At 44.8% G+C, this 23981-nt stretch overlaps 1 protein-coding gene across 2 annotated transcripts in view; it reads right to left on the reverse strand.

Annotated features, from left to right (window-relative positions):
* The window catches only part of AMMECR1 (AMMECR nuclear protein 1), a 59820-nt gene that overhangs the window by 17541 nt on the left and 18298 nt on the right, over positions 1–23981 (reverse strand). For both annotated transcript variants that reach the window (XM_042480553.1, XM_042480554.1), the window contains exon 2: positions 8481–8595. In XM_042480553.1, the coding sequence (XP_042336487.1) occupies positions 8481–8595 (115 nt within the window). The remainder of the gene's footprint in view (positions 1–8480; positions 8596–23981) is intronic.

Here is a 23981-nt window from a genome sequence, read left to right on the forward strand (position 1 = left end):
CCTGGTGCAGGCAACGGGCCTCTGGGAGGCCCTCTGCCATCGCAGGAGCCCTCCTGGAGGGCCCAAGGGACAGCAACTGGCTTCCCAGGGGCCCGCTGCCATCGCAGGAGCCCTCCTGGAGGGCCCCAGCGACGGCAACTTGCCTCCCAGGGGCCCGCTGCCGTCGCAGGAGCCCTCCTGTATATATTCCACTCTTCTTCTTCTTCTTCTTCTTCTTCTTCTTCTTCTTCTTCTTCTTCTTCTTCTTCTATTATTATTATTATTATTATTATTATTAATTTCTCCACCTTTCCCCCAGTTTGGATCACAAGGTAGTTTATACATAAAAAATCCTATAGCTGAAATTAACAGAATTGAAGTCAAGGAGATTACTAAGCTATCAAAAAATTAAAACCAGTCTGAAACATAAACCATATTTTAAAAAATAGCCTAGGACCCCAAGATGGTTGAAGCATAGCCAAATTTCGTGTTGGTGGCTGTGATCTGTGCCGGACCAAAGGTGCTGTTACCAGTGAAATCTATTCCCTCCTTTCAGCAGCTGGACCTTTGCAAATTAGGTTGATAAACTGCATCCTACAAAGGCAGGCTAGACTGGAAACTGTCACACACAACCTAATCCATGCCACAATCCCAGTATTAAGAGAAGAGGTTACGGTGATCTTATCTATTTCATAATCAACGCTTAAAAAAAAATCTAATTACTTCTCTTGTCTGCCAACCATAAGCTACATCAAATCAATTTTCCAGGAAATTTAACAGGTCCAGATAATGCCATTTCATATCCAGGATGAGAAATTAATTTTCAGAAGTCCCTCAAAAGGCCAGGTCAGTTTTAATAATGCTTTTACTTTCTGGTCCACCAGTCTGTAGAATCGGTATGCGGAGAGATCTTGTAGTACCTTTGAGACTAACTGAAAGAAAGAAGTTGGCAGCATGAGCTTTCATAGACAAAAGTCTACATCCTCAGATTCATTTGAAGAAACCCCATTGTTGTGGTTGTGTGCCTTGTCATTTCCATTTCATGGTGACCCTAAAACAAGCCTATCATTGGGTCTTCTTGGTAAGGTTTGTTCAGAGAAGGTTTGTCATTGCCTTCCCATGAGGCTGAGAGCGTAATGACTTGGTCACCCAGTGGGTTTATATAAAACCTATAATGGTAGAATGTATTTGTATTAATACAAGGCTATACTATATTAATCAATGACAACCTTTATGAGGTATGGAGGGAGGGTTTGTAAATTGTAAAGGCTCCCAGTTGTGGCAGTGTGTTTGTATATATGTGTATTCCTTGCCTCAGAAAGGAGGGCTTGCCTAGACCTCAAAGTGGGTCCTTAGGTTGAACAATGTACTCTTCCCCACAAGTGGAAACCATTCCAAGACATGGAAGAAAGCGAAAGAGGAGGTTAGGACAAAGACAGGCACAGAATCCTGCCCCTGGTGATCTCAGCTAGTGAGAAACAAGTATTCATCTACCTGCATTGCCTCTATTAAGACACTACTCAGCTTGGTTATTTAACCTTCATTGCTAACTGATCATTATGCCTATTCAGGGCTGTAATTCATCCATCAGAAAATAAATTAAACCTATTTTCTCAAACTGTTCCCAGCTAGACAGGAATGAGTGTGTGTGTGTGTATTAGGTAATGGCTGATCTATCTAACCTTCCAAAACCGTTGCCTGGGCAAAGGGAAATTTTATTTATGCTCAACATTATATACGTTGGCTTGCAGCCTAAAGCTAATCTGTGGCCTGCAAGGTACATGGCATCACTAAAACAAACCCTCTAAATAAAAGCCCCCCCCCCCCCATGGCTAAGGTGGATCACTTGTCAGGGAGAGCTGACTTAAAGGTATCATACTTGGCACTTGGCTCGAATTCGTCCATCCGGAAGTGGTGCAACCAAATCATTATCCTCTACATCTCTGTGATGTATTTTTTACAGGGATAGAAGAACTTATTTTCTGTCCTGCAAGTTCTGGCCAGTTTCATATCTGTGTCTAGATGGCAGAAACTAACCAAGTGATTACTGAAAATGTAGAGACGTTTCTTGCTGCAATTCAGCTATGATGTTGAATAATATCGATCCTGTTCTGTCATAACACACACACACATCCATTACCGCTTTACTATTTATATCTATTTTGTGAAACCTACCTATTTTGCATTGGCAAAATGAAACTGAAATTCAGTATGGCATAACTGGGAAACTCTAGTCCTCCCGGTGGTTTGGGCTACAGCTTCCCCAGTCCCTTACCATTTTGTGAGTTGAACTCCAAAAGAGATGAAATGCCCTCTGATGTTCTCCTGGGTAAAAGTGCTTGACTTCATTTGGGGAGAATTACAGTTTAAATTCACATGGGTCTAATGTAGCCCAGACTAGCCTACCTCATAAGGCAATTGTGAAAAGAAAAAGGGGCTGGTCTGATAAATGGGTTTGGCCTGAATTGCACCATCCTTCTTCTTTTCTGCTCCCTTTTTCTTTAGAGTCCATCTCAAGCTACCTTTGACCCTGAATCAGACAAAGCTGTGCTCTTTCATCATCTAACATACTTCTGAACCATTCACTGAGCCTTTGCCCTAAATATCTAAGGCGGGGTACAGACTGCCGCTTTGCGGTGCTCTGCCGCCGCCGCCAGAAGGTCCGCGGGGGAGCCGGAGCCTTCAGACGGCCCGACTCCCGCGCGGACCGAAAAAAGAAGCTCCAAAATGGAGCTTCTTTTTGCGTCGCGTTTGCGACGTAGCGAGGCGCCAGGGGCGCGCTCGCTACGTCAGCAGCGGCGCGACACGTCTGGACGCTAAGCGTCCGATACGCAAAGATGGCGGCGCCCATGTAGAAAGGGCGCCACCATCTTGTACGGACGGAGTCCGTACTAGGCCCAGGGGCGTCTAAAAGAGACGCCCCTTTTTTAAAATGGGACGTCCGGAGGACGTCCCAAATGGTGGTTTAGAAAGCCCCTATGTGACTCAATGAAGAGCCAAGAGAGGTGACGGTTTAATTCAATATGCATCTAGTGAAAGAAATATTCCAGTAACTGTTTGCCCACTGCTGTCATCTGTTATTTGCTTTAGCCATCTGTGGATTAAAAGGTCTAACTCTACTGGTAAATTCCATGTTGTACAGCGATTCCCTAAGCTTCTCAGTAAGGCGTAGCTTTTTGATAAATGAAATCCATCGCAACACCCTGGAGTTCCCCATCAAACTGGCTGGACTGCTTTGTGATGAGAAAAATGTTTATGAGTATTAGGAGGAAACGTTATTCGGAGAGGGACAGGACTGCACAGTCAAGACAACTTTTCCCCGCATTTGTACAGAACTGCATGCCATGAATCTGGTGTAGAAGATCCAAGACAAACAGAAAATTCCATCCAACAGGAGTTTAGATTTCATCTTGAACTACTATAGGTTTTGAGGGACATTATATCCCCAGATAAACATAGGAGAGCAGCATGGTGTAATGGTTTGAGTGTTAGACTATAGTAGAAGCCAGGGTTCTAATCCATGCTCAGCCATAGAAACCGGCAGGGTGACCCCGAACAAATCAGTGTCTCAGCTTCAGAGGAAGGCAAAGGCAATCCCTCTCTGAAGAAATCTTGCCAAGAAAGTGCTGTAATAGGGTCGCCGTAAGTCAGAAATTACTTGAAGGCACAGAACAACAACCAAGAAACAAAATGCAAGGTCCCCAAGAAATCAGACTATATTTGGGACCTCAATTAAAGCAATAAAAAGTAACTGGGTGAATGGGTTTGAGAAAGTGGGGAGGTAGAATCTCATAATTCTGAGAAGAAAGCCTTCCAGAGCCTCTGCAAGGAAGAACCACTTTGAGTTTAGGGAAAGGAATGTGGTTCTGTAAACGTTACCAGACAAAAGAGAAAATAAAAATTCTGCATGCCCAAGGAACAGAAGAGTGGAAGAGCGCTGCAGGTAAGGGAGCAGTCCTCATGTATGCCAACCACCGCGAAAAAGGAGATAGGCATACAGAGGTCTGAATATTACCAGAGACAAAATCATACAGCAGTGCTTCCTCCATCATATCCAAAAACCCATGACGGCTGAGAAACAGGCCACACATGGCTGATTTATATGGAGTCAGAAGACTGGATAAACTAGCTGAAGCCTTGTGTACAGTGACTGGTATCAAGGTTTCAGGCACAGATCCTTGTGTTTTACCTAGAATCTGAACCTAGCACCTTCTACATGCAAAGCATGTGTTCTACCACTGAGCTACTGCCCAATACATTGGTGAACTAATGCAATTTCCCACCAGAAACAATGGTGGTAAAAGGTACAGGTGCTAGGTGAGATATTCTTTCCTCCCCACAACATATGGCTTTGACCCCAAGATGTTCCGCTGAGTCCCTTGCTCAGGTGTGAACAAACCTTAGAGCCTGGTAGTTCTTTTATTCTGTTCATTACTCAACTTTTGGACCTTCTTTTCTAAGATAGTGACAAAGCTTTTGGGTCTTATGGGAAGGGATGGGAAAGGAGAGGAAAGAGACTGCTGTGGAGGTGACAAGAAAAACATGTGCCCAAACTCCATGAGAGCTCCTGGTAGCACGCGTTCATGAGCAGCGTGAGTCACACTTAGCCATGCCATGGACGAAGGGATGGAGAAATGAAAGGCCTGCATTTGCACTCTATGGTCCCAGGTGACCCTGTCAGCAAGCAGCTAGGAAAACGTGCAAATTATACTGAAACAACAGGTGAAAACGGCAGCAATTTGAAAAACCGTATGGGAGCTAATGGCAGCCAATTTGCTCATCCCTCTCTCTTCTCGTTTCCATGCTTAAAATCTCTACCAACAAATAAAATTAAGGGCAGGCCTCCCAATTTTTGCACCCAAGGAAAAGATCCATTTCCCCAACTGGGAGAAAATATTTCAGGAGTCTGTCCAATGAAACTCTAATGAGTTTGCATCACTGTATTTTCAGCTGTCTTTTTTTGGCCATCGATGGCAGCATGACAAGCCACCTAGGCCCCCCAAATTTGGAAAGAGTTTTGCAACCATCAGCAAATTGCTGGATTAGCTCCCACAAGATCATCAAGAGCATACCTACAAGAAGGTCTCCTAACCGAGAGCTGATGGCCTTTCAGGATGATCTGGAAATGAGCAGTTATACCAGATGGAAGACCCACATTCTCTCTTTAGGTCATATTCTAGCCATCTTGAAATGACTTTTTTTGCCATTCACATTGCATAACTGCAGTTCCCTTAAAAGAAACAGGGATGATATAAGCTATCTCTCTGTAAGGGGCAAATACAGTGATGCATCATTCTTTTAAGGTCTAACATTTCAATTTTTTTTATTCTTTCTTATAGGATGCTAGCGTCTTGCCTAGATTACATACTGAGCCATAATTTAAAAGGTTATATGCTTACACAAAAAGACTTCCAAGTCAAAAGGAACCTTAGATTCCTGCTTAGATAACCCTCCTAATCCATTATGGAGATGAATACACTGAAAAACCCATTCTTCATGGGACAGGAAAAAGGAAGTCATCTAGGAAGGAGTCATGCACAGCTCCCCAGAGACATAGCTAACTGGAGATGTGTACAAAATGAAGGCATTTTGAAGGGAAATGAGGGAAACTTTCTTTGGTGGGCAGAATTCTGAAGTCTAACATGAGGGTCAATGCCTTCATTTTGCCCCCCTGAAGCTCCCCCATCTCTATGACCTATCCACTTTCCCCTTCAACCACCTTATCTTTTCCTCCCACCTGTTGTAATTAGGAATTAGTACTAAACCAAGCCAAGCCGGCACACTAAGTGGTACTGCTACATTATAATAAGCAGTTTCCACTCGCGTTGATGGCAAATGGTACCTCATGTACCTAATGAACAAAATGTGATGAAATAAACATTCATTTTGTGCACGTGGAATATGTCTGGGCAATTCTGCTGACTGAATGTGCAGAGCTTAGCTTTTATTGCTTTTAAATACTAGCAGAACTTGTATTGCAGTGTTCACTACATCATGTTTTTCTTGCAATGTGAATGCTAGGGAAGGGAGCACTTCAGAGGGAGCATTTTTAGGTGAGATCTAGAGGGATGGAGGGATTCGTCTATAGTCAAGCCCACAGCTCCCTGACTGATCATTTCCTTGACAACCCTTTAATATCTCCCCACCAACATTTTGAACAATCTAATAATTTGGCACCAAATGGAGGATGAACCTCAACAAATTACTGAACAGACCAATACTAAGGATTTGCAGGCCTACAGTTCTCTAGGCTTGCAAATGATATGTTACAGCAGTTATTCTTTCATTGTGATTGTTCGGTAGTAACCTATTCCTATAGGACTTTGCCTGCAAGGCCCAGTCCATGTTGGAGACATTCTGTTGTTCAGTTATACATCTGACAAACATGTATGTGGTAATGGACTCAAAGGAATGGAGAAGTCCACACTTCAGTGCTTCCTAAGAGTGAGCCTTTATTACGTATCGTGGTTCAAGATTCTGCATCATCAGACGTAAGTATGATGATGGAACTCTTCTCATTGAAGTTACATTTGATGATACCAAGAAACTCCCTCCCAATCTACTTTTTCAGCCTGGCAGTGCCCCAACCAAAGGGGTTTCAAGGCACTACAGATGAGGATAGTGAGAAATGATGTCTGTAGCACTTTCCCAGTCATGGGGCATGTTGACAAAAGCTGGAGAGTCTGGGTCCTGCCACAAATGCTTCTCTCAAGATGCCTCACAACTGGGAGATAGCTGCAGATATCATTTCCCTCCGCATTGTTCTCCAGTGCCTTGGAAACCCTTTGGCTAGGGCACTGCCAGGCTGGAAAGGTAAATTCTTGGGGTCACATTTAGCGGTTAGTGATCATATAAGTGAATCCCCAGGATTTGAGATTCTAAATCCAGTTTACAATCTTGTAGCTACTACTGAACTGGATGTGAGTATTTATACTTATTTAAGTGTTATAAAATTATAACTTGTAATAGCACTCAGGTGAAGCCGTATGGTGACTATTGGGAAATCTCACTTGTGTATGTAGAGAACATAATGCTCCTTGCAGCACATTGTATTGTATCATATACAGAGAGACTGCCATAAAATGATAGGGTAGCTAATATGAAAGGGCTCTCCAAGTGTGTACATATGCTATCCTGCTATTAATTGCTGTTACTTAAAATGATTTTGAAATCTCTGCTCCATTTTGATTTCAGCAAAAAAAAAACACTGAGTGAACTGCTGTTAGTAGGCAGGAGGTTATGTTCACACGGAACAGACAATTCATGACCTGCAAAACTGCATGCAAAAATGTATAGGTATTAATAACTGAAAGCTGTAATGCAACCAAGTATAATATATCTCTGTTTCTGGCAAACAGAAACTGGAAGTAGAATTTGTAGAGCAGAGGGGTGGGGACCCTGTTCCCAGTACAGACATATTCACATAGCTTTAGACTCAAACAGTTCACCCTTCCTAAGGCTAATTTTAAAGATTATTTGCAAACTTATCAGTGAAAGCAAACCATCGCATGGGTCACACATTTTAAACCTGCAAACTGGTGGGGATAACTACCCCCTAAAAAACCCCCGCCCTGTTGTTACATGTCATCTGATGGATATCAAAGCAGAATGCTGGAATTTATGTGGCACTCTGTGACTGCCATGCACACGTTACCGTTGCAAGCGATGCATGCTCAAAAATCTCTCTAAACACTCACTGCAAATTGCTAGCTGTAATGAGATTTTTGAATAGGCAGTGACAATCACTCTTGTTCGGTAAGGTTTCCGTGCTCACAAAGCATCCTGTGTGGTTTTTAATGGTAACCGCTCATGTGAGTGCTGCTCCATCCAAAATGGATAGGGAATAAGAGAGAGAAAAGGAACATTTATTGGGTTCTTACTATGTCCCCCACACCTTTCTTTTTAAAAAATGAAAGGACACATCATCGGCTTCAATCAGTCAAAGCCCTTTCTGGAGTCTACTTCTCAGAGAGACAGCAAGTTGGTGGAGGGGCATAACCACTTCATATGTGAAATAAATGTTTTTAAAATGTCCTAAATGCATGGCATCAGGGAGACAGCTGGGCTAAAACATATTTTTATGCAAGCTGCTACTACTATTATTATTCTTATTATTTTTACATTCTTATTGGTATGGTGAATATTCCATCACTGGACACACACATCCCACCTGCCATGTGAAATGATCCTGAAAAGATGACAAAGTGAGAGGGTGCTGGGAGGGGAGATCAAACTGGTGGGAAAATGTCATTTTTCTGTGTGCTTTGAGGGGTCAAATGTAGTGTTGGAAATCTGATGGCTTGGCTACACCAGAAAAGGAAGCATTTTGACTTTCACTAACCCCAGGTCTTTAAGCAACTTTGCTGCACATTTCTACGCTCTCTGGTTGAAGATGAGATCTCAAGACACTAAGAACCAAATTATTTTAATGAAGATGATGGCGAAATGGTGCTGAGTGACGCAGCCAACTCTTCTGTATGAAAAGGACAGAGACGTCTTACCTCCCAGTCTAAGTAATCACAGACATCTTCAAAATTAGTAAGCAGAGACACTGAGCAGAAAAGCCGTGGCAGCTCATCCCTCGTCATTGGGGGGAATCGGCTATCTTTAAGGGCACTGTGGAGACATGAAATGGAAACAAAAAGAGGAGTTACATTGATGCGCCTTAGTTGGAACAAATGAACTGAAATGACACAGCTGAACATTCATTTAACCTTTGTAGTGGTAATTTGCCAACAAGTCGACTTGGACTTAATGGCAACTCTATGAATGAGAGACCTCCAAAACACCCTGTTAAGATCTTGCACACTCAGGACAGCCATGGCTTCCTTTATCGAGTCTATCCACTTGTAGTGCAATCGTCCTCTTTTCTATGCTTTCCACTTTGTCAAAATACATGATCGTTTTTTCCAATGAGTCGTGCCATCTCATGAATGTCCAAAGTATGACGACCTCAGTTTAGCTATTTAACCTTATCAATAATCAATGCTTAGCAGTTTGGAGGATATTTTGACACCCAAGTTGTACGTCACCCAAACAAATGACAAGAATACATGGCTACAGGAACATATGGCTCCCTACAGTATAGGGTCCATTCATGGCACCAGGTTATGCAGCACCCTCAAGGAAACTAAGCTGGTCTGGTTGATTTGGACTGTCTAGGATCCACCGTTTGTTTGCAAGGTTGATGATAGAAGAAAGAGATGCTATAAACAAATTAATGGAGGTATGATATTTGCTTTGAAGCTGGCTCCATGAATCTCAGTTACCACCAGTCTTGCTCAGGTCTTGCAAACTAAGGGCAACTGTGGTTTCCTTGATTAGGTCTATCCATCTGTACTGAAATCTTCTTTCTTTCTACATTCACTTTGAAAAAGGTTTCTACTTTTTCTAATGAGCCACGTTGTCTCATAATAAAGCCAAAGTATGATAACCTTAGTTTAGTCATTTAACGTTATTAATACGCAATCTTGACCAGTTGGAAGGATATTTTTGAAACCCAGGTTGTGCTCCATCCAAATAAATGACAGCACATGGGATGTTCATGAGAAAATATCACTTTCAAAACAGGCTTCCCAATCCTGGTTCCTTCTAGTTGCTGGGCATAATGGGAATCAGAGTTCAAAACATATGAAGGCTGTCTGGATAGGCAGGTCCACTTCAAAGCAAGGAAGGACAACATTTGTGTGCTGGTGCTTTCCAGGATTGGAAGGTTCTGTTGACTTTTAGATGTAAATAGTTAATAATTTAAGGATAAGTGCATCGTGTAATTCTTTAAAGTTTGAGATGACAATTACAGTGATGCAAGTTGTAAGCTCTAAGACCTTATATGTAGCAGAGAAGGACAGGTTGCTCACCTGTAACTGTGTTTCTTCGAGTGGTCATCTGCGAATTCACACAAATGGGTTATTTCTGCGCATGCGCAGCAAACTTGGAAACTTCTAGAATCTCTGGGCAGAAAGTCATGTAACTTTCTGCAGTCTCTTTGCAACTTTTTGGCGGTAGCCCCGCCCATCCCGTATATAAAGCCCCTGGTGGCCCGCTCCTCTTCAGTTCCGAATGAGCCGCAAACAGCGCGACTAACAGCGTTGTAAAGTGAGCAGACACTGAGGGGAAGGATGGGTGGGTTTGTGTGAATTCGCAGATGACCACTCGAAGAAACACAGTTACAGGTGAGCAACCTGTCCTTCTTCTTCGTGGTCTCTGCGAATCACACAAATGGGTTAGACTAGCGAGCTGTAGTCAGTGGAGGAGGGAGTGTCAAAATTTGAACAATAAACAATCAACAATAAAGTATGTAAACCAAACAACTGTGTGATTTATTAACAGTGCAAAGGTCTCAATGAAGAGCAGAGAGTAACACTGCCCTCCCAAAAGCTGCATCATGTCTGGCCCTGGCGTCCAGCCTATAGTGCTTGATAAATGTTGATGGCTGGGACCAGGCAGCAGCTTTACATACATCCTCAAGCGAGATCCCTGTCAAAAAGGCTGAGGATGCTGCCACCGCCCTTGTTGCGTGGGCTCTAACCCGGCCTGGTAAGGGCTTACCCGCCAGTTCGTAGCAGAGGTAAATGGTGTTGGACACCCACTTGGAGAACCTCTGTGGTGAAACAGGTAGCCCTATTTTGGCTTCAGAGTAACATACAAACAGTCTCTCCGAACGCCTAGAAGTGGAAGTTCTGTCTAAATAGAACGCCAGCGCCCTGCGGACATCCAGGGCGTGGAGCTGGCGTTCATAGTCTGTGGTCTGGTTAGGAGCCAAGGTGGGCAAAACAATGTCCTGGTTCATATGGAAAACAGACACCACCTTTGGTAAAAAAGTAATGTCCGTACGAAGCACTACCTTGTCTCTATGAAATCGGAGAAAGGGTTGGTCCATCCTGAGGGCGCACAGTTCACTAGCCCGGCGGGCTGATATGATGGCTACAAGGAAGGCCGTTTTCCACGTCAGGAGTCTCAAGTCCGTGGTGGCTAGAGGTTCAAACGGCTTAGATACTAATCGAGCCAAAACAATATCCAAGCTCCACTGCGGTGGAGGGTTTAGCGCAGGTGGGTGCAAATTATTAAATCCCTTTAGAAATCTTTTTATGCGGGGATTTCTAAATAGAGAGGGTTTGTTCTGAAACAAGTAGTGGGAAGAAATGGCCGACAGGTATCCCTTAACAGAGCTTAAAGAGAGGCCTGCCTCGGCCAATGTCATGAGGAAGTCCAGGACTACTGGAATGGAAACACTGGATGGTAGAATGTCCTTGGATTGTAAAAAGGTGAGAAACTTGTCCCATTTGTATGCATAGGATCTTTGGGTAGATGGTCTCTGAGCTGCCCTAATTATGTCCTGTACGCCTGGTGGAAGAGAAGTCAAGATCGAATCCTCCATGCCACCAATGGGAGAGAATGCATCTCTGGATGGTGAACTTGTCCATCGTGGAGGGAGAGTAGGTCGGCCCGGTGCCGTAGGCGAAGATGGTCTTGGGCCCGTTGGAGCAGAGGGGCAAACCATGGTTGCCTGGGCCACCACGGAGTGATCAGAATTGCATCCGTGGAGTCCATTAGCATCTTTGCTAGTACTCTGGTCACCAGTGGAAAGGGGGGGAACGCGTACAGGAAGCGGTTTGTCCATTGAAATTGGAAGGCGTTTCCCAGAGAGCCTGGTGCACGAACCCGTGAACAGTAACTGATCAGTTGGGCATTGCTGGGGGAAGCAAATAGGTCCACCGACGGCATGCCCCAGTGCTGGAAAAGGCAGGAGACTACGTCTGGGTGTAGTTTCCATTCGTGGCATGTCGTCTGAGATCTGCTCAGCTGGTATGCCAAGTCGTTTTCGTCTCCTGGAAGATGAATGCACTGGAGCATGATGCTGTGTCGAATGCACCATTCCCAGATTCGAAGTGTGATGCGTAAGAGGGTCCTTGATCTCGTACCTCCTTGTTTGTTGAGGTAATACATGGTCGTGGTGTTGTCTGTTAGGAGGAATACCACTTTGTGGGAGAGCAGATTCTGAAACGCTCTTAGTGATTTTTCCACCGCCAGCATCTCTAGTGCGTTGATGTGGAGGTTGGACTCCTTGCGGGTCCACCTGTCTTTGACGGTCAGACCCACCGCGTGGGCTCCCCATCCCTGCAGAGATGCATCTGTAGTCAGAGTTATCTCTGGTTGGGGAGGAGTGAAGGGCATACCGGAGCAGACGTTGTCTGGCTGGAGCCACCATCTCAGGGAAGACTGGACCCTTCTTGGGATGGTGAGAATCTTTCCTGGTCAGTCCCTCACGGGATCGAAGACTGAGAGGAACCAAGACTGTACTGGTCTGAGGCGGAGTCTTGCCCAAGGTGTAACAAAGGTTGTGGAGGCTAGATGACCCATTGCTACTTGCACCACACGGGCTGGTAAGTGTCTGTATCGTAGGCAAGCCCGTATAGCCGTTGCCAGAGTTTGAAATCTGGATAGCGGGAGGTAGGCTTTGGCTGACTCTGAGTCCAATAGTGTTCCTATAAAGTCGATCTGTCTGGACGGAGTCAAATGTGATTTTTTCGAGATTGACTCGAAGGCCCAGTGATGTCAGAAGACTTTGTGCAAAGTCCATTTGATGGCGGAGGGACTCTTTTGACGGTGCAGTGAACAGCCAGTCGTCCAGGTAAGGGAAGACTACGATACCATGCTGACGAAGATAAGCAACGACGGGGGCCATGCATTTCGTGAAGACCCTCGGCGCCGAAGACAGACCGAACGGAAGGACCTTGTACTGAAAGAAAACTGTTCCGACGGTAAAGGCGAGGAATCTTCGATGACTGTCTCGTATCGAAATATGAAAATAGGCGTCCTTCAGGTCGAGCGTAGCGAACCAGGAGTCCTTCTGTAAGAGTGGTAAAATAGAAGCGAGAGTTACCATCCTGAAGCGTTTGTAGACTATGAAGGAATTTAGTGCTCGCAAGTCCAAAATAGGCCTAAGGCACTCAGGTTTTTTAGGGACAATAAAGTACTTAGAAAAGAAGCAGTATCGGGCCTGTGAAGGGTGTACGGGCTCGATAGCGCCCTTGTCCAGGAGAGAGCGCACTTCGTCGAGAAGGGTGTCCGAGGGGACAGTGGTAATAATGGCTCCGGTAGTGGGGAGCTGAGAAAACTCTAGGGCATAACCCGCTCGAACTATGTTAAGGGCCCAAGAGTCAGTAGTGATGGATGCCCAGGTTTTAAAGAAGGGCTGTAGGCTGTTTGCCGGGGAAGTGACGAAGTGCGCAGGAGAACTTCAGAACCTTTTCTTGCCTCTGATGTCTTTCTTTTTGTAGCCCTGCTGGTAACGGTTTTGAGGTTGTTGGCGACGGTCTTGATGGGAAGGAGAACGAGGCCGGCCGCCTTGATGACCAGGGTCCTGGGGCTGGAACTGTCGTTCCGGCTGGTGGGAGCGTTGTTGACCGTGATGGAATCATCCACGTTGGCCACTGTAGCGTTGCCTTTGAGGTCTAGAGCTGGAGGCAGACATGCCGTGCTTTCTGGCTGCTGTTTTCATTCTGTACCTAAAGCTGAGCTTTTCATCAGTCTCTTTATTGAACAGGCCGGAATTATCGAAAGGCATGTCCTCAATCGCAGCTTTGGCCTGTGGGGTTAGATCAGATGAACGCAGCCAGGCATAGCGTCGAAGAGCCACGGAGCCCGAAAGAATTTTGGAGGAGCAATCCGTGGAATGTCTCGCCGAGATGATCTGCTGGCCTCCAACGGAGTGAACCTCATTCCGAATCGCTGTCAAAATCCTCTTTTTGTCATCTGGGAGATCATTGATGACGGGGTCCATCCGTTCCATGAGGAGCTGAACATAAGCTCCCATACAGGCCGCATAGTTGGCAATTTTTATGTCCAGGGTGGCTGAGGCGTAAAATTTTTTCGCCAAACCGTCAATCTTTTTACTCTCCTTGTCCATAGGTGAAGAGGAGGGACGAGCAGCAAAGGAGGTTTGAGAGCCTTCCACTATTGCCGAATTAGGTTTGGGGTGATTGAACAGCCAAGCCGGTCCTGAAGGAGTAACCCTGTACAGGTTCTCTATCTTCCTGGACGTAGAAGCTATAGACGCTGGCGTGTCCCACGATCTCTTGGCGATTTTTTCTAGGGATGGTAAGAACGCCAGGGATGGTGGAGCGGGAGCACAACCATGGATCCGGCGTTCCACCGGATCGAGGGCGTCGTCGTCCGGATGGGACACCTCTAACTTGAGTGCGTTGGCCATTCTGATAATCTTATCAGAGAAGGCGCGGACATCGTCGGTAGGAGATGGAACATCTGGTAAACCAAAGGCCAAGGGCTGTTCCGGGTCCAGCTAGATAGATGGTGACACAGATCAGGAGCGGGACCCCGAAGGAGACCTGCTGTCTCTGCGGCTTACAGGTGACGGCTCTCTGATTGGAGAAGGACGTCTTATAGGCTCTTCCGACCTCTCACGGATGGGACGGCGTTGCGGAGAGTGAGGCCTCACTCTAGTCGGGCCAGGAATCCTCTGGCGCAGATGGTCTGCGCCTACTGGGAGTAAATACTGACCAGTCTGGTAGTTGTAGATGAGGTCAGGGTAAGTATCAAAAAGGGCCTTATCCAGTTGGTCATATGATGGGGAGCGGTCCCGGCGGCCCTTGTCGAGGGCTTCGTCGGCCTCAGTTCCCAATGTGGCCCTGTCTCTTATTGGAGGTGGAGACTTGTCTCGTCTAGCACGGGTTGGTGAAATTCTGCCCCGTCTAGAACGGGATGGTGATGGAGACAGTTGCCTCTGTCTCTGTGGTGAAATTGGTGCATCTGAGTCCGGTATTTCGCCCTCGGACTCCGATGAGTTGTCCAGGTTAACTATCTGCAAATCTGGCTCCTGGACGGTGAGGTGCGAAGAGATCAAAACCCTCGGCTCTAGGGGCGGAGGTGCCGATCCAGAGGAAAGCTCCGGGATGGGAGTCGTCACGGGCCGGGGATCAGGTGGAGGCACCGACACGGTGCTCGGTGGGCCCTTGCGTCTAGTCTTTGGCGGTGCGGACGCCGACCTAGCTCGCCTGGAGTCTCGGCCCTCCTTTGGTGGTTTAGGGGGCTTTTGCTTGTCGGGATGAGCCCTCTTTGAGGCTTTGTCCGCCTTTGTCTTTGGGGCCTCAGAAGTGGACGGCTGAGTCTCGGATGTTGTAGGTCTAAAGACCTTGTCGTATAGAGACGCCTTAAGTTTTTGGTCTCTATTCTTTAGGGCCTGAGCCGTCATGGCCTTGCAGTGCTTGCAAGATCCCGGGACGTGGCCCTCCCCCAGGCACAGGACGCATTTGTCGTGGCCGTCCGACATGGGGAATTTGACCCCGCAATTTATACATTCATAGAATCATAGAATCATAGAGTTGGAAGAGACCGCAAGGGCCATCCAGTCCAACCCCCTGCCATGCAGGAAATCCAGATCAAAGCATCGTCGACAGATGGCCATCCAGCCTCTGTTTGAAGACCTCCAAGGAGGGAGACTCCACTACACTCCGAGGAAGTGTGTTCCACTGTGGAACAGCCCTTACTGTCAGGAAATTCCTCCTAATGTTGAGGTGGAATCTCTTTTCCTGTAGCTTGCATCCATTGCTCCGGGTCCTAGTCTCTGGAGCAGCAGAAAACAAGTTTGCTCCCTCCTCAATATGACATCCCTTCAAGTATTTAAATAGGGCTATCATATCACCTCTTAACCTTCTCTTCTCCAGGCTAAACATCCCCAGCTCCCTGAGTCGTTCCTCATAGGGCAAGGTTTCCAGACCTTTCACCATTTTAGTCGCCCTCCTTTGGACACGCTCCAGTTTCTCAATGTCCTTTTTGAATTGTGGCGCCCAGAACTGGACACAATATTCCAGGTGGGGCCTGACCAGAGCAGAATATAGTGGCACTATTACTTCCCTGGATCTAGATATGATACTTCTATTGATGCAGCCTAAAATCGCATTGGCCTTGTTAGCTGCCGCATCACACTGTTGACTCATGTTCAACTTGTGGTCTACTTGGACTCCTAGATCCCTTTCACATGTTGTCTCCTTAAGCCAGGTGTCTCCCATCCTATATCTGTGCATTTTATTTTTTCGCCCTAAGTGCAGTACCTTACATTTCTCCCTGTTGAAGTTCATTCTGTTAGCGCCTGGTGGCGCAGTGGTTAAATGCCTGTACTGCAGCCATTCACTCAAGACCACAAGGTTGCGAGTTCAAGACCAGCAAAAGGGCCCAAGCTCGACTCAGGCTTGCATCCTTCCGAGGTCGCTAAAATGAGTACCCAGACTGTTGGGGGCAAATTAGCTTACTTGCTAATTAGCTTACTTGCTGTTCACCGCTATGATCTTTGGAATAGCGGTATATATATAAAACAAATTATTATTATTATTATTCAGGTCATTTTGAATTTTGATCCTGTCCTCTGGAGTATTAGTTATTCCTCCTACTTTAGTGTCATCTGCAAATTTGATAAGTATTCCCCCAATTTTTTCCTCCAAGTCATTGATAAAGACTTGCTTGAAAGAAGCCATTAGGTCAGGGGTAGTACCTCTCCGACAAGCAGGGCTTCGAGGAGTGGTCAAGGCCGGTCCGTGGTCTGAACGAGAGAGGAGATAACAGAACAAGTCCAAACGTAATCCAAAGAATAGTCAAGTCCAGTCCGGTTGGTCAAATGTCCAATTGGTCAGAGATTCTAAGACGGTACAACAGAGCGCAGTTCCTCGAGCTGCTTGCGCGGCGGAATGAAGGAACTGAAGGAGAGCGGGCCACCAGGGGCTTTATATACGGGATGGGCGGGGCTACCGCCAAAAAGTTGCAAAGAGACTGCAGAAAGTTACATGACTTTCTGCCCAGAGATTCTAGAAGTTTCCGAGTTTGCTGCGCATGCGCAGAAATAACCCATTTGTGTGATTCGCAGAGACCACGAAGAAGAAATGGTTAGCCAACAAGGCAGCTGTAAAGATAATAATCAAATGCACTATATTCCTTCTAGAGAGTATTAAGGATATAGCACTCTATGAAACAACACAGATTTAACTGGAAAATAATAAGAAGAAAAAAACTAAGTAGGAAGAATGGTTAATGCAGAATATATGACACAATATGGAAATACATTACTGGGGGAGCACAAACCAGAGGAACAAATAAAACATGGGTAAGGTGCATAATGGACACTTGCTTGTTCCCAGGGATGTGTTCTGTTGTTGTGTGCCTTCAAGTCATTCCCAAAAATGTCACTTGCCTGAGGTCACTCAGTGGGTCTTCTGTATCTGAGCGAGGATTCAAACCCTGGTCTCACAACTCCAAGACCAACACCCAAACCACTACACACGCTGGCTCTCAAAATGAAACACTACTTTTCATTTTCTTTAAAAAGGCATTTATTTAAAAAAAATGTTGCAAGAAAAAATGTTGACTAGAAAATGAATAGTCTCAGAAGACAATTTCACTTCTACTTCTATTCTCCTGTACTTAGGGGAGACAACAGTCATCTGCTTTAAAGAAAGACCACTGAGAACCCAGGGTTCGTAATAAAAAAAGAGGGGCATTATGATTGCCAAGACAATCCCTTTTAAGAAAATAATCTTATTGGGTACTATTTTAAGTACCAAAGCTGTGTCTTATCTGATATGGGCCAAATCAACCCATGGAAGAATTCATGGAACACTCCATCTCTGATTGGAAATTCCACTTATTTCACAAGACATACTCTCCAAATAGGTATGCTATGAATTGCAGACTCAAAGTCAATAAAATATCCGGAGAGTCCTTCAAGAAGTTAGCGTAGAATCCTATTGTGTGTGTGCGCATGTGAGGAGGCTTTAACAAAGATGTGGAGCCGCCACCATCAAGTAAGATTCCAGATGTTCTTTACCTGATGTCTCCATGGACTGCAGCAGCAACAGATTTCAAAATTACTCTTAATTACACTGAAGCTGGGCTGATCAGCAGGAAGCACCACTAACAGCAGGAATCTCAGAGTTCACTCTACAGGACGCTCTCTCTTTGGGTATGAGCCACACAATGAAATCTACAGATTCCTAACAGTGACGGCTCAAGTAGCCTCAACAGCAATTTAAAGGCACAAATACCAGCAACAGCAGCAACAACGCCTGACTCCTTCTGGAATGTACAGTTTTGCAACGAGAGCCCTTTCACCTATCTTTGGACGAGAACTTCCCCCTCTTTAAAAAAATTACATCTGCTTTAGAGTGACACCTTTTTAACTGATACTGTTTGTCTCTTAGTTGTTGTTGTTCTCTGCCTTGATGCATAGATTGAGGCGGGTAGAAAGATATATTATCATTATCACACAGTTATAGCACTATGATTCTGCTTGGGACTGCCATCGTCCTGCTCTGTGGAACCCTAAGGCTTGCAGTCTGGTGAGGCACTAGAGCAATGGTCCTCAAACCTTTTCAGGCAACCACCACCTTTCCTATTAGGTGACAACCCTAGCAACCCCCCCCCAACACTTATTTCTTAATATTAGGTCTTCTGTTCTACTGCAAATTCAATACAACCATTCTCCCTTTGCACCCAGTCACTCTGGGAGCAGCAACCAAGCTGCTGGCTGAGCAGCGACCAAGAAGCTTCTTGCCTGTGCTGGCCTTGTAGCAAAGGGCAACGTGGGCGAGAGTCTTCTCAACTACTGCTTGAACGGTTGTTCAGTCACTGTTCCCTTTGCAACCAGTCAGCCTGGGAACAGCAGCCAAGCAGTGATCAAGAAGCCTCTTGTCCTTGCCGGCCTTTGCCACAAGTCCATTGCAACCGTATCATGGCTCTAAATGCTGCTGGTTTCCCTTGTCTTTCTTGTGTGCAAATGCTTTGACCGATGGACCCGTTGATGCCCCCTTTTTCTCCACCCTTGGCTCTTTCCACTGCCCCCAGGGTTGAGAATTATAAATACCCCTCCCCAAACAGCAAATCCCAGGATTTGCCTGAACTCTCTCTGGAAGCCAAGATGACTGCATTGAGGCTGTTGTATTCCGGACACATTATGAGAAGCTAGGACTCACTACTGATGTTAGGAAAGGTGGAGGGTAGTGGAAAGAGAGGATGGATAGGCTCATAGTTGACTTGAAAGCAGCTAACAACAACAACAACAAGATTCCCTTTACTGAAACAGACTAATACGGCTGCCCTTGAAAATGCCTAGACTATGTTAACTGAATTCAGCCTGAATGTCCTACTGAAATTATTATTACCAGATTGTCCTTCTCTCTATTTTTTTATGTGTTCTTTCTTTTAATAAAGTAATATGGAACAGATGTTTACATCTATCACAGACTTACAAATGAAGCCCACACAAGTTAATAGTCTGCAAAGGTTTTTACTATCTATCTGGGCGCGGGGGTGGGCTGGCAAAAGAGAAGCAGAGAGCTCTGTGTCTCCTGCAGCAGCCTACTAAATTTCTATGTGCAGCGAAGAAGAAAGAGCATTTGTCGTCTGGAGATAGGACCAGAAGAAGATAAGGACAGTGGGAGCTGATCCATTCTGCAACAGGAGATTAAGATTATACAAATCAAACAAAACCCAACCCAAACCACCCTCTTGCTATCTTACTTGTCCATGTTATAAATAAATGGACACATCTGTTTTCCACCATTTCCAAGAATATTTATGTCTAATTCAAATCTAAGTGCCAACTAGAGCGGACCCACTGAAATCAGTGGGTATGATGTAAGTGATGGCTAATGTCCCATTTATTTTAATGGGCCTACTCTAAATAAGACCAACATTGGATGTGGCCCTTAGGATGCAGCTTTAAATAGACTTGGGAGCGAATCCAGTTTAATACTGCGAGACTAATGTTTGAGTAAATATGCATAGCACTGAACTATTATGTTACTTTTGTCAGATCCATAAATAGCCATACGGTATAATTATTTGGCTTCTTTGCCATTCAGAGTGAGTTAACCTTTACCAAATTTATAAATGGTATATATAAACAGCATTGGGGTTATAAATGGTGCCCTTTGCTACCTTAATGTGATGCAACTGGTCTCCCATTATCATACTTTGTCCATTCGCAGATTACATGCTGCCACACTAGTTTCCTTCCAAAACCAAGCAATTTTAAGCTTTGCTCTTATTGGCCAAATGCCAAAAATGCTTTAAAACCTTTTAGTTCCCAGTGACTTCCAAATGAGAGGAGAAATGCCAAAAGGATTGGTTTAGTTATTCAAATATTAAATATTCTGTGCTGCAGAACAATAAAACAGATGGGCATCAGAACTGGTACACTGAAAAAAACAACAACAACGTCACTTTAGGACAACGTCTTTCTTAAGACATAATTAAAATGCCACAAAACACTGAGCACAAAATTCCAAGATCTCTAGAAGTCTAGAATGGAAGCAAGCGACAGCCTTTCATTTTGGGGGGAAAATCCATGCTTTCTTCAAACAACTATAGATGTATGTGGAGAACAGAATGGGGGATCTCTCCCCAATTCCATGACTCAGTGGGGTCATCCTACATCTCCTACAATCGCTACTAATAGCTCTGTAATATCTCTATGTGTTAAGATGACTGTGAATTTATTTATCAAGACCTAACAAACTGCCAGCAACAGTATGAGGGAGGTATGTGTTAAGCATTGGAAAGCATGTTCCGAACAATACAGAACAAAGACAGACAATGCTAACTGTTCACAACCTAATTTTAGATGTGCGATCTCTAACAAACAAACATGAAAACACCCCCAAAGAGGATAAAGATGGCATATCAGAAATGAGATGCAGGCAGAACTTTGAATAGTGGAATATTTTCTTTCAGAATGATGACTAAATTATTTTATTGGGGATGGGGAGAGATGAAACCCTACAGAGTAATTGATCTGCATAACTGTTGGATTAGTACTTGGACTGTTCAATGGTTCAGGGTTGCTAAAAATGATTTCACAAGTACACTCGTCCCTCCACATTCGCTGGGGTTAGGGGCACAGGACCCCCGTGAATGTGGGGAAAATGCAAATAACAAAACATTGTGTTTTTACCTGAAGTCCAGAGCACCTGGCAAAGCAAAAGTTGAGAACCACTGTTCTAAGATGATGACTACTGCACTACATGCTTGTATTGTAATCAATCGACCAGTCAGTCAATCTATCCCTCCCTTTAAAACGATCATTTCTCACATGCAAACATAACTGAGCCATCAACTGATGAAAACTGTTATGATCAACTAAAATCACTTTAACCAAACAAGTGTCCTAAATGTAATTATTTAGAATGGTAAGAGTTAGAGAAGGCAAGGCTGTGAAGAGACTGCAGTGAGTCAGTGACAAAGCCAAGAATAGACCCACGATCCAGGGCTTCCCAGCCCTGTTTTTTTTAAAGTTGTTACCCCACACCCTTCCTTTTTATAACACACGCTCAGCACATTTGTCACGCTTGAAGAACTGAATGGCAAGCAGTTAAAATCTTGTTCCAGAGGGAGCTTCATACACTGTAGTCTCATCTTTGGACACAACAAAAAAATCAATGGATTTTTATTATGACTGAAAGCTGGTGGAGTAATGTTTTTACACCACTAAGTTAAAAGACGGAGTGGTAAATCAGGAAGCCATTACTTTGAACCTGGCCACCATCAGGAACGCACTCAGTGGTTTTGGTCTCTTTCCCAGTCTCAACCCTCCATCTGCAATAAGTAAATCACAATTTGAACCAACCACAGGTTGGTGTAAAGACTGCAAAGTATGTAAAGAATACCGCATGCTTGAAAGTGCAACATACATGCCTGATATTACTACTGTTGGTACTATAGTTGCTGAATTTAAACAGGCAAAATACCTGATACTTCTATAAATCAATTTGACACGGTGAATCAGGGTGGGGAATAGAACAGTCTGTGAGCAACATGTGGCTTCTAGGGGCATTTTTGTGCCCTACAAGGGTCTTTTAAAAACCCTTAAAAAATGTATAACCTTTTTTGCCTCCAAACTTCTGTCTGCTCCGCAGAGTATAGTGACCTATTCTTTTTGGTCCTACCTTCCCATGAAGAACAGAGATGCTCTGGTGGGTATCTCCTTCTGGTCTTAAGTCATTACCTTCACTGGGACGCTCCTTGAATGTTGGTTATTTGGTCCACAACTGAATGTTTGGAAAAGGCTCACCTGTTTCCTGAGCTATGATGTGAGCAAGGAATATTATGAAGACAGTCATCGATCGAGTGAGCTATGGTGTGCACGCGTTGACCTCTATTGATTTTTCCACTGCCAGTTTCTAGTTGGCTGAGGCCAATAACAGGCAGTACAGGGATCCTTGTTATACTAGCCATCAATATTTCCCCAGCAGCAATAATCATATTTTAGCTTTATCAAAAGGGCAGCCTAGCCAACAGCTTCTTTCACCTCACAGTATGAAGAGGAAGGCTGGCCTCCGCAGAGCAGTCACATTTCAGAAAGAGTATCTGCATGATAACAGTGGTCTTCTCGTATTTGAGAAGCTTGGTATGTAAGAAGAAACCATATACATACATCCTCAAAAACTACAAAGACAGGGGAAGTTTAAAAAAGAAAGACACTGTGCTCCTGATGTTGTTTGCTTTCTGTTTCAATTACAGCTGATTTGGGGGGGAGGATTTTATGGGGTTTTATTAGATTTTTAAGGTATGTGACAGGCTTGGGGGGCCAATATTGTTTTGTGGAGGGTTTGGACCATTTTGGAGGAAGCGTTGGGAGAAAAATCACCAAGGAAAAATAGAGGAGAGAGGCTTTGGTACACTGGTGCAGGCTTGGAGAGGCACATTGGTGAAAACTGGCCCTTTTCCTGCACCATTGCCCACCTCTGCTTTAAGAGTGCACCAAACCAGTGGTCATTTGGGACAGAGATAAGATGACGAATGCATAAAGTACAGGGAATTCAGGGGGAATAACAAGAGACATGGCCCCTCCACCTGGATGCTGAAAACAGGTGGGGGGGGGGGGCGCCCTGATCTTTGAAAATCTTCCCTAAAGTTTGAGGCACATACTAGTTTCCAGTGCATTCACTAAAATCCATACGACTTTCCCAATATTCCAGCTATACTGCTATGTTTCTTTCAGAGTACGAACTTGCTGTCTTCACTCACTCAAGGGGGGGGGGGGCTTAAGGATGAACAGCCAGTCACAATCACAACCCTAGCCCTAAGAAATACCTAACAAGATGAATGTGATCTTATGGTTGCACAAACTGAATCAAACTAGTCTATCCATTGCTTGTGTGGCATAAAATCTAGGTAATGTCATCACTTGTTGAGTCCAATGCAACAGAACCAGTCTCATCAGCAAAACTCTGACAGTCTGTTGAAGGAAAATGGGGACTGTTCCACTGCCTCTATCTCCATTAGTATCTGCATCCCAACTTTCTACTGAGCATACCCCAAATAAAATTTAAAATAGTGTAACACTCAAAAAAATGTCAGATTATATAAAACAAGGCAACAGCTGCCTCCTTCCTACTCCGAAATGGTAACCGCATGCTGTGGCAGAAGGTGCCAAACTGGAAATGGACAATAGGAACATGGGCTATAGGTACTGATGGCAATTCAGGCTGGGAAGAGCTGATATGGGTGGCAAGCGCAAAGGCAATTCCTCCCACAATCTCTATTACAGCATAGTCCAAGTTTTAACAGCTGCCAGCGAATCCTTGCTTCAGGTTTCATCTTGTGAAGAGAACAAATTGGTCTTTCTCAGTGGCCACCCTGGAGCTTTGGACAGCTCTTCCACAAGCTGTTTATTTGGCTCTACCTCGCTCTCTTCTAGCATTCTGGAAGCAAGTAAAGAAAATGTTCCACTTTCATTTTGGAAGTCTGTCCCTGCTAGAGTGGTTCTCTGCTGTTCCCTGAGGCTTTTTCTGAATCAAATTTGAATCTGTGATTCCAAGAGGGTATTGGGAGCAGTGGCTGAAAAGGAATATAGAAATGCTGCAAATACATTTGGCATCCATTTCAATGGGCCCAAAGGGGAAGAGATCCTAGTGTTGATATTAGCAACACAAGAACAATCCAATTCCTCTCCCAACCCCCCCGGACTAGGAAGCAATGTCCTGAAGTTACAGGAG

Source organism: Sceloporus undulatus, chromosome 7 (assembly GCF_019175285.1).
Source record: "Sceloporus undulatus isolate JIND9_A2432 ecotype Alabama chromosome 7, SceUnd_v1.1, whole genome shotgun sequence".
In the NCBI taxonomy this organism is placed as follows: domain Eukaryota; kingdom Metazoa; phylum Chordata; class Lepidosauria; order Squamata; family Phrynosomatidae; genus Sceloporus; species Sceloporus undulatus.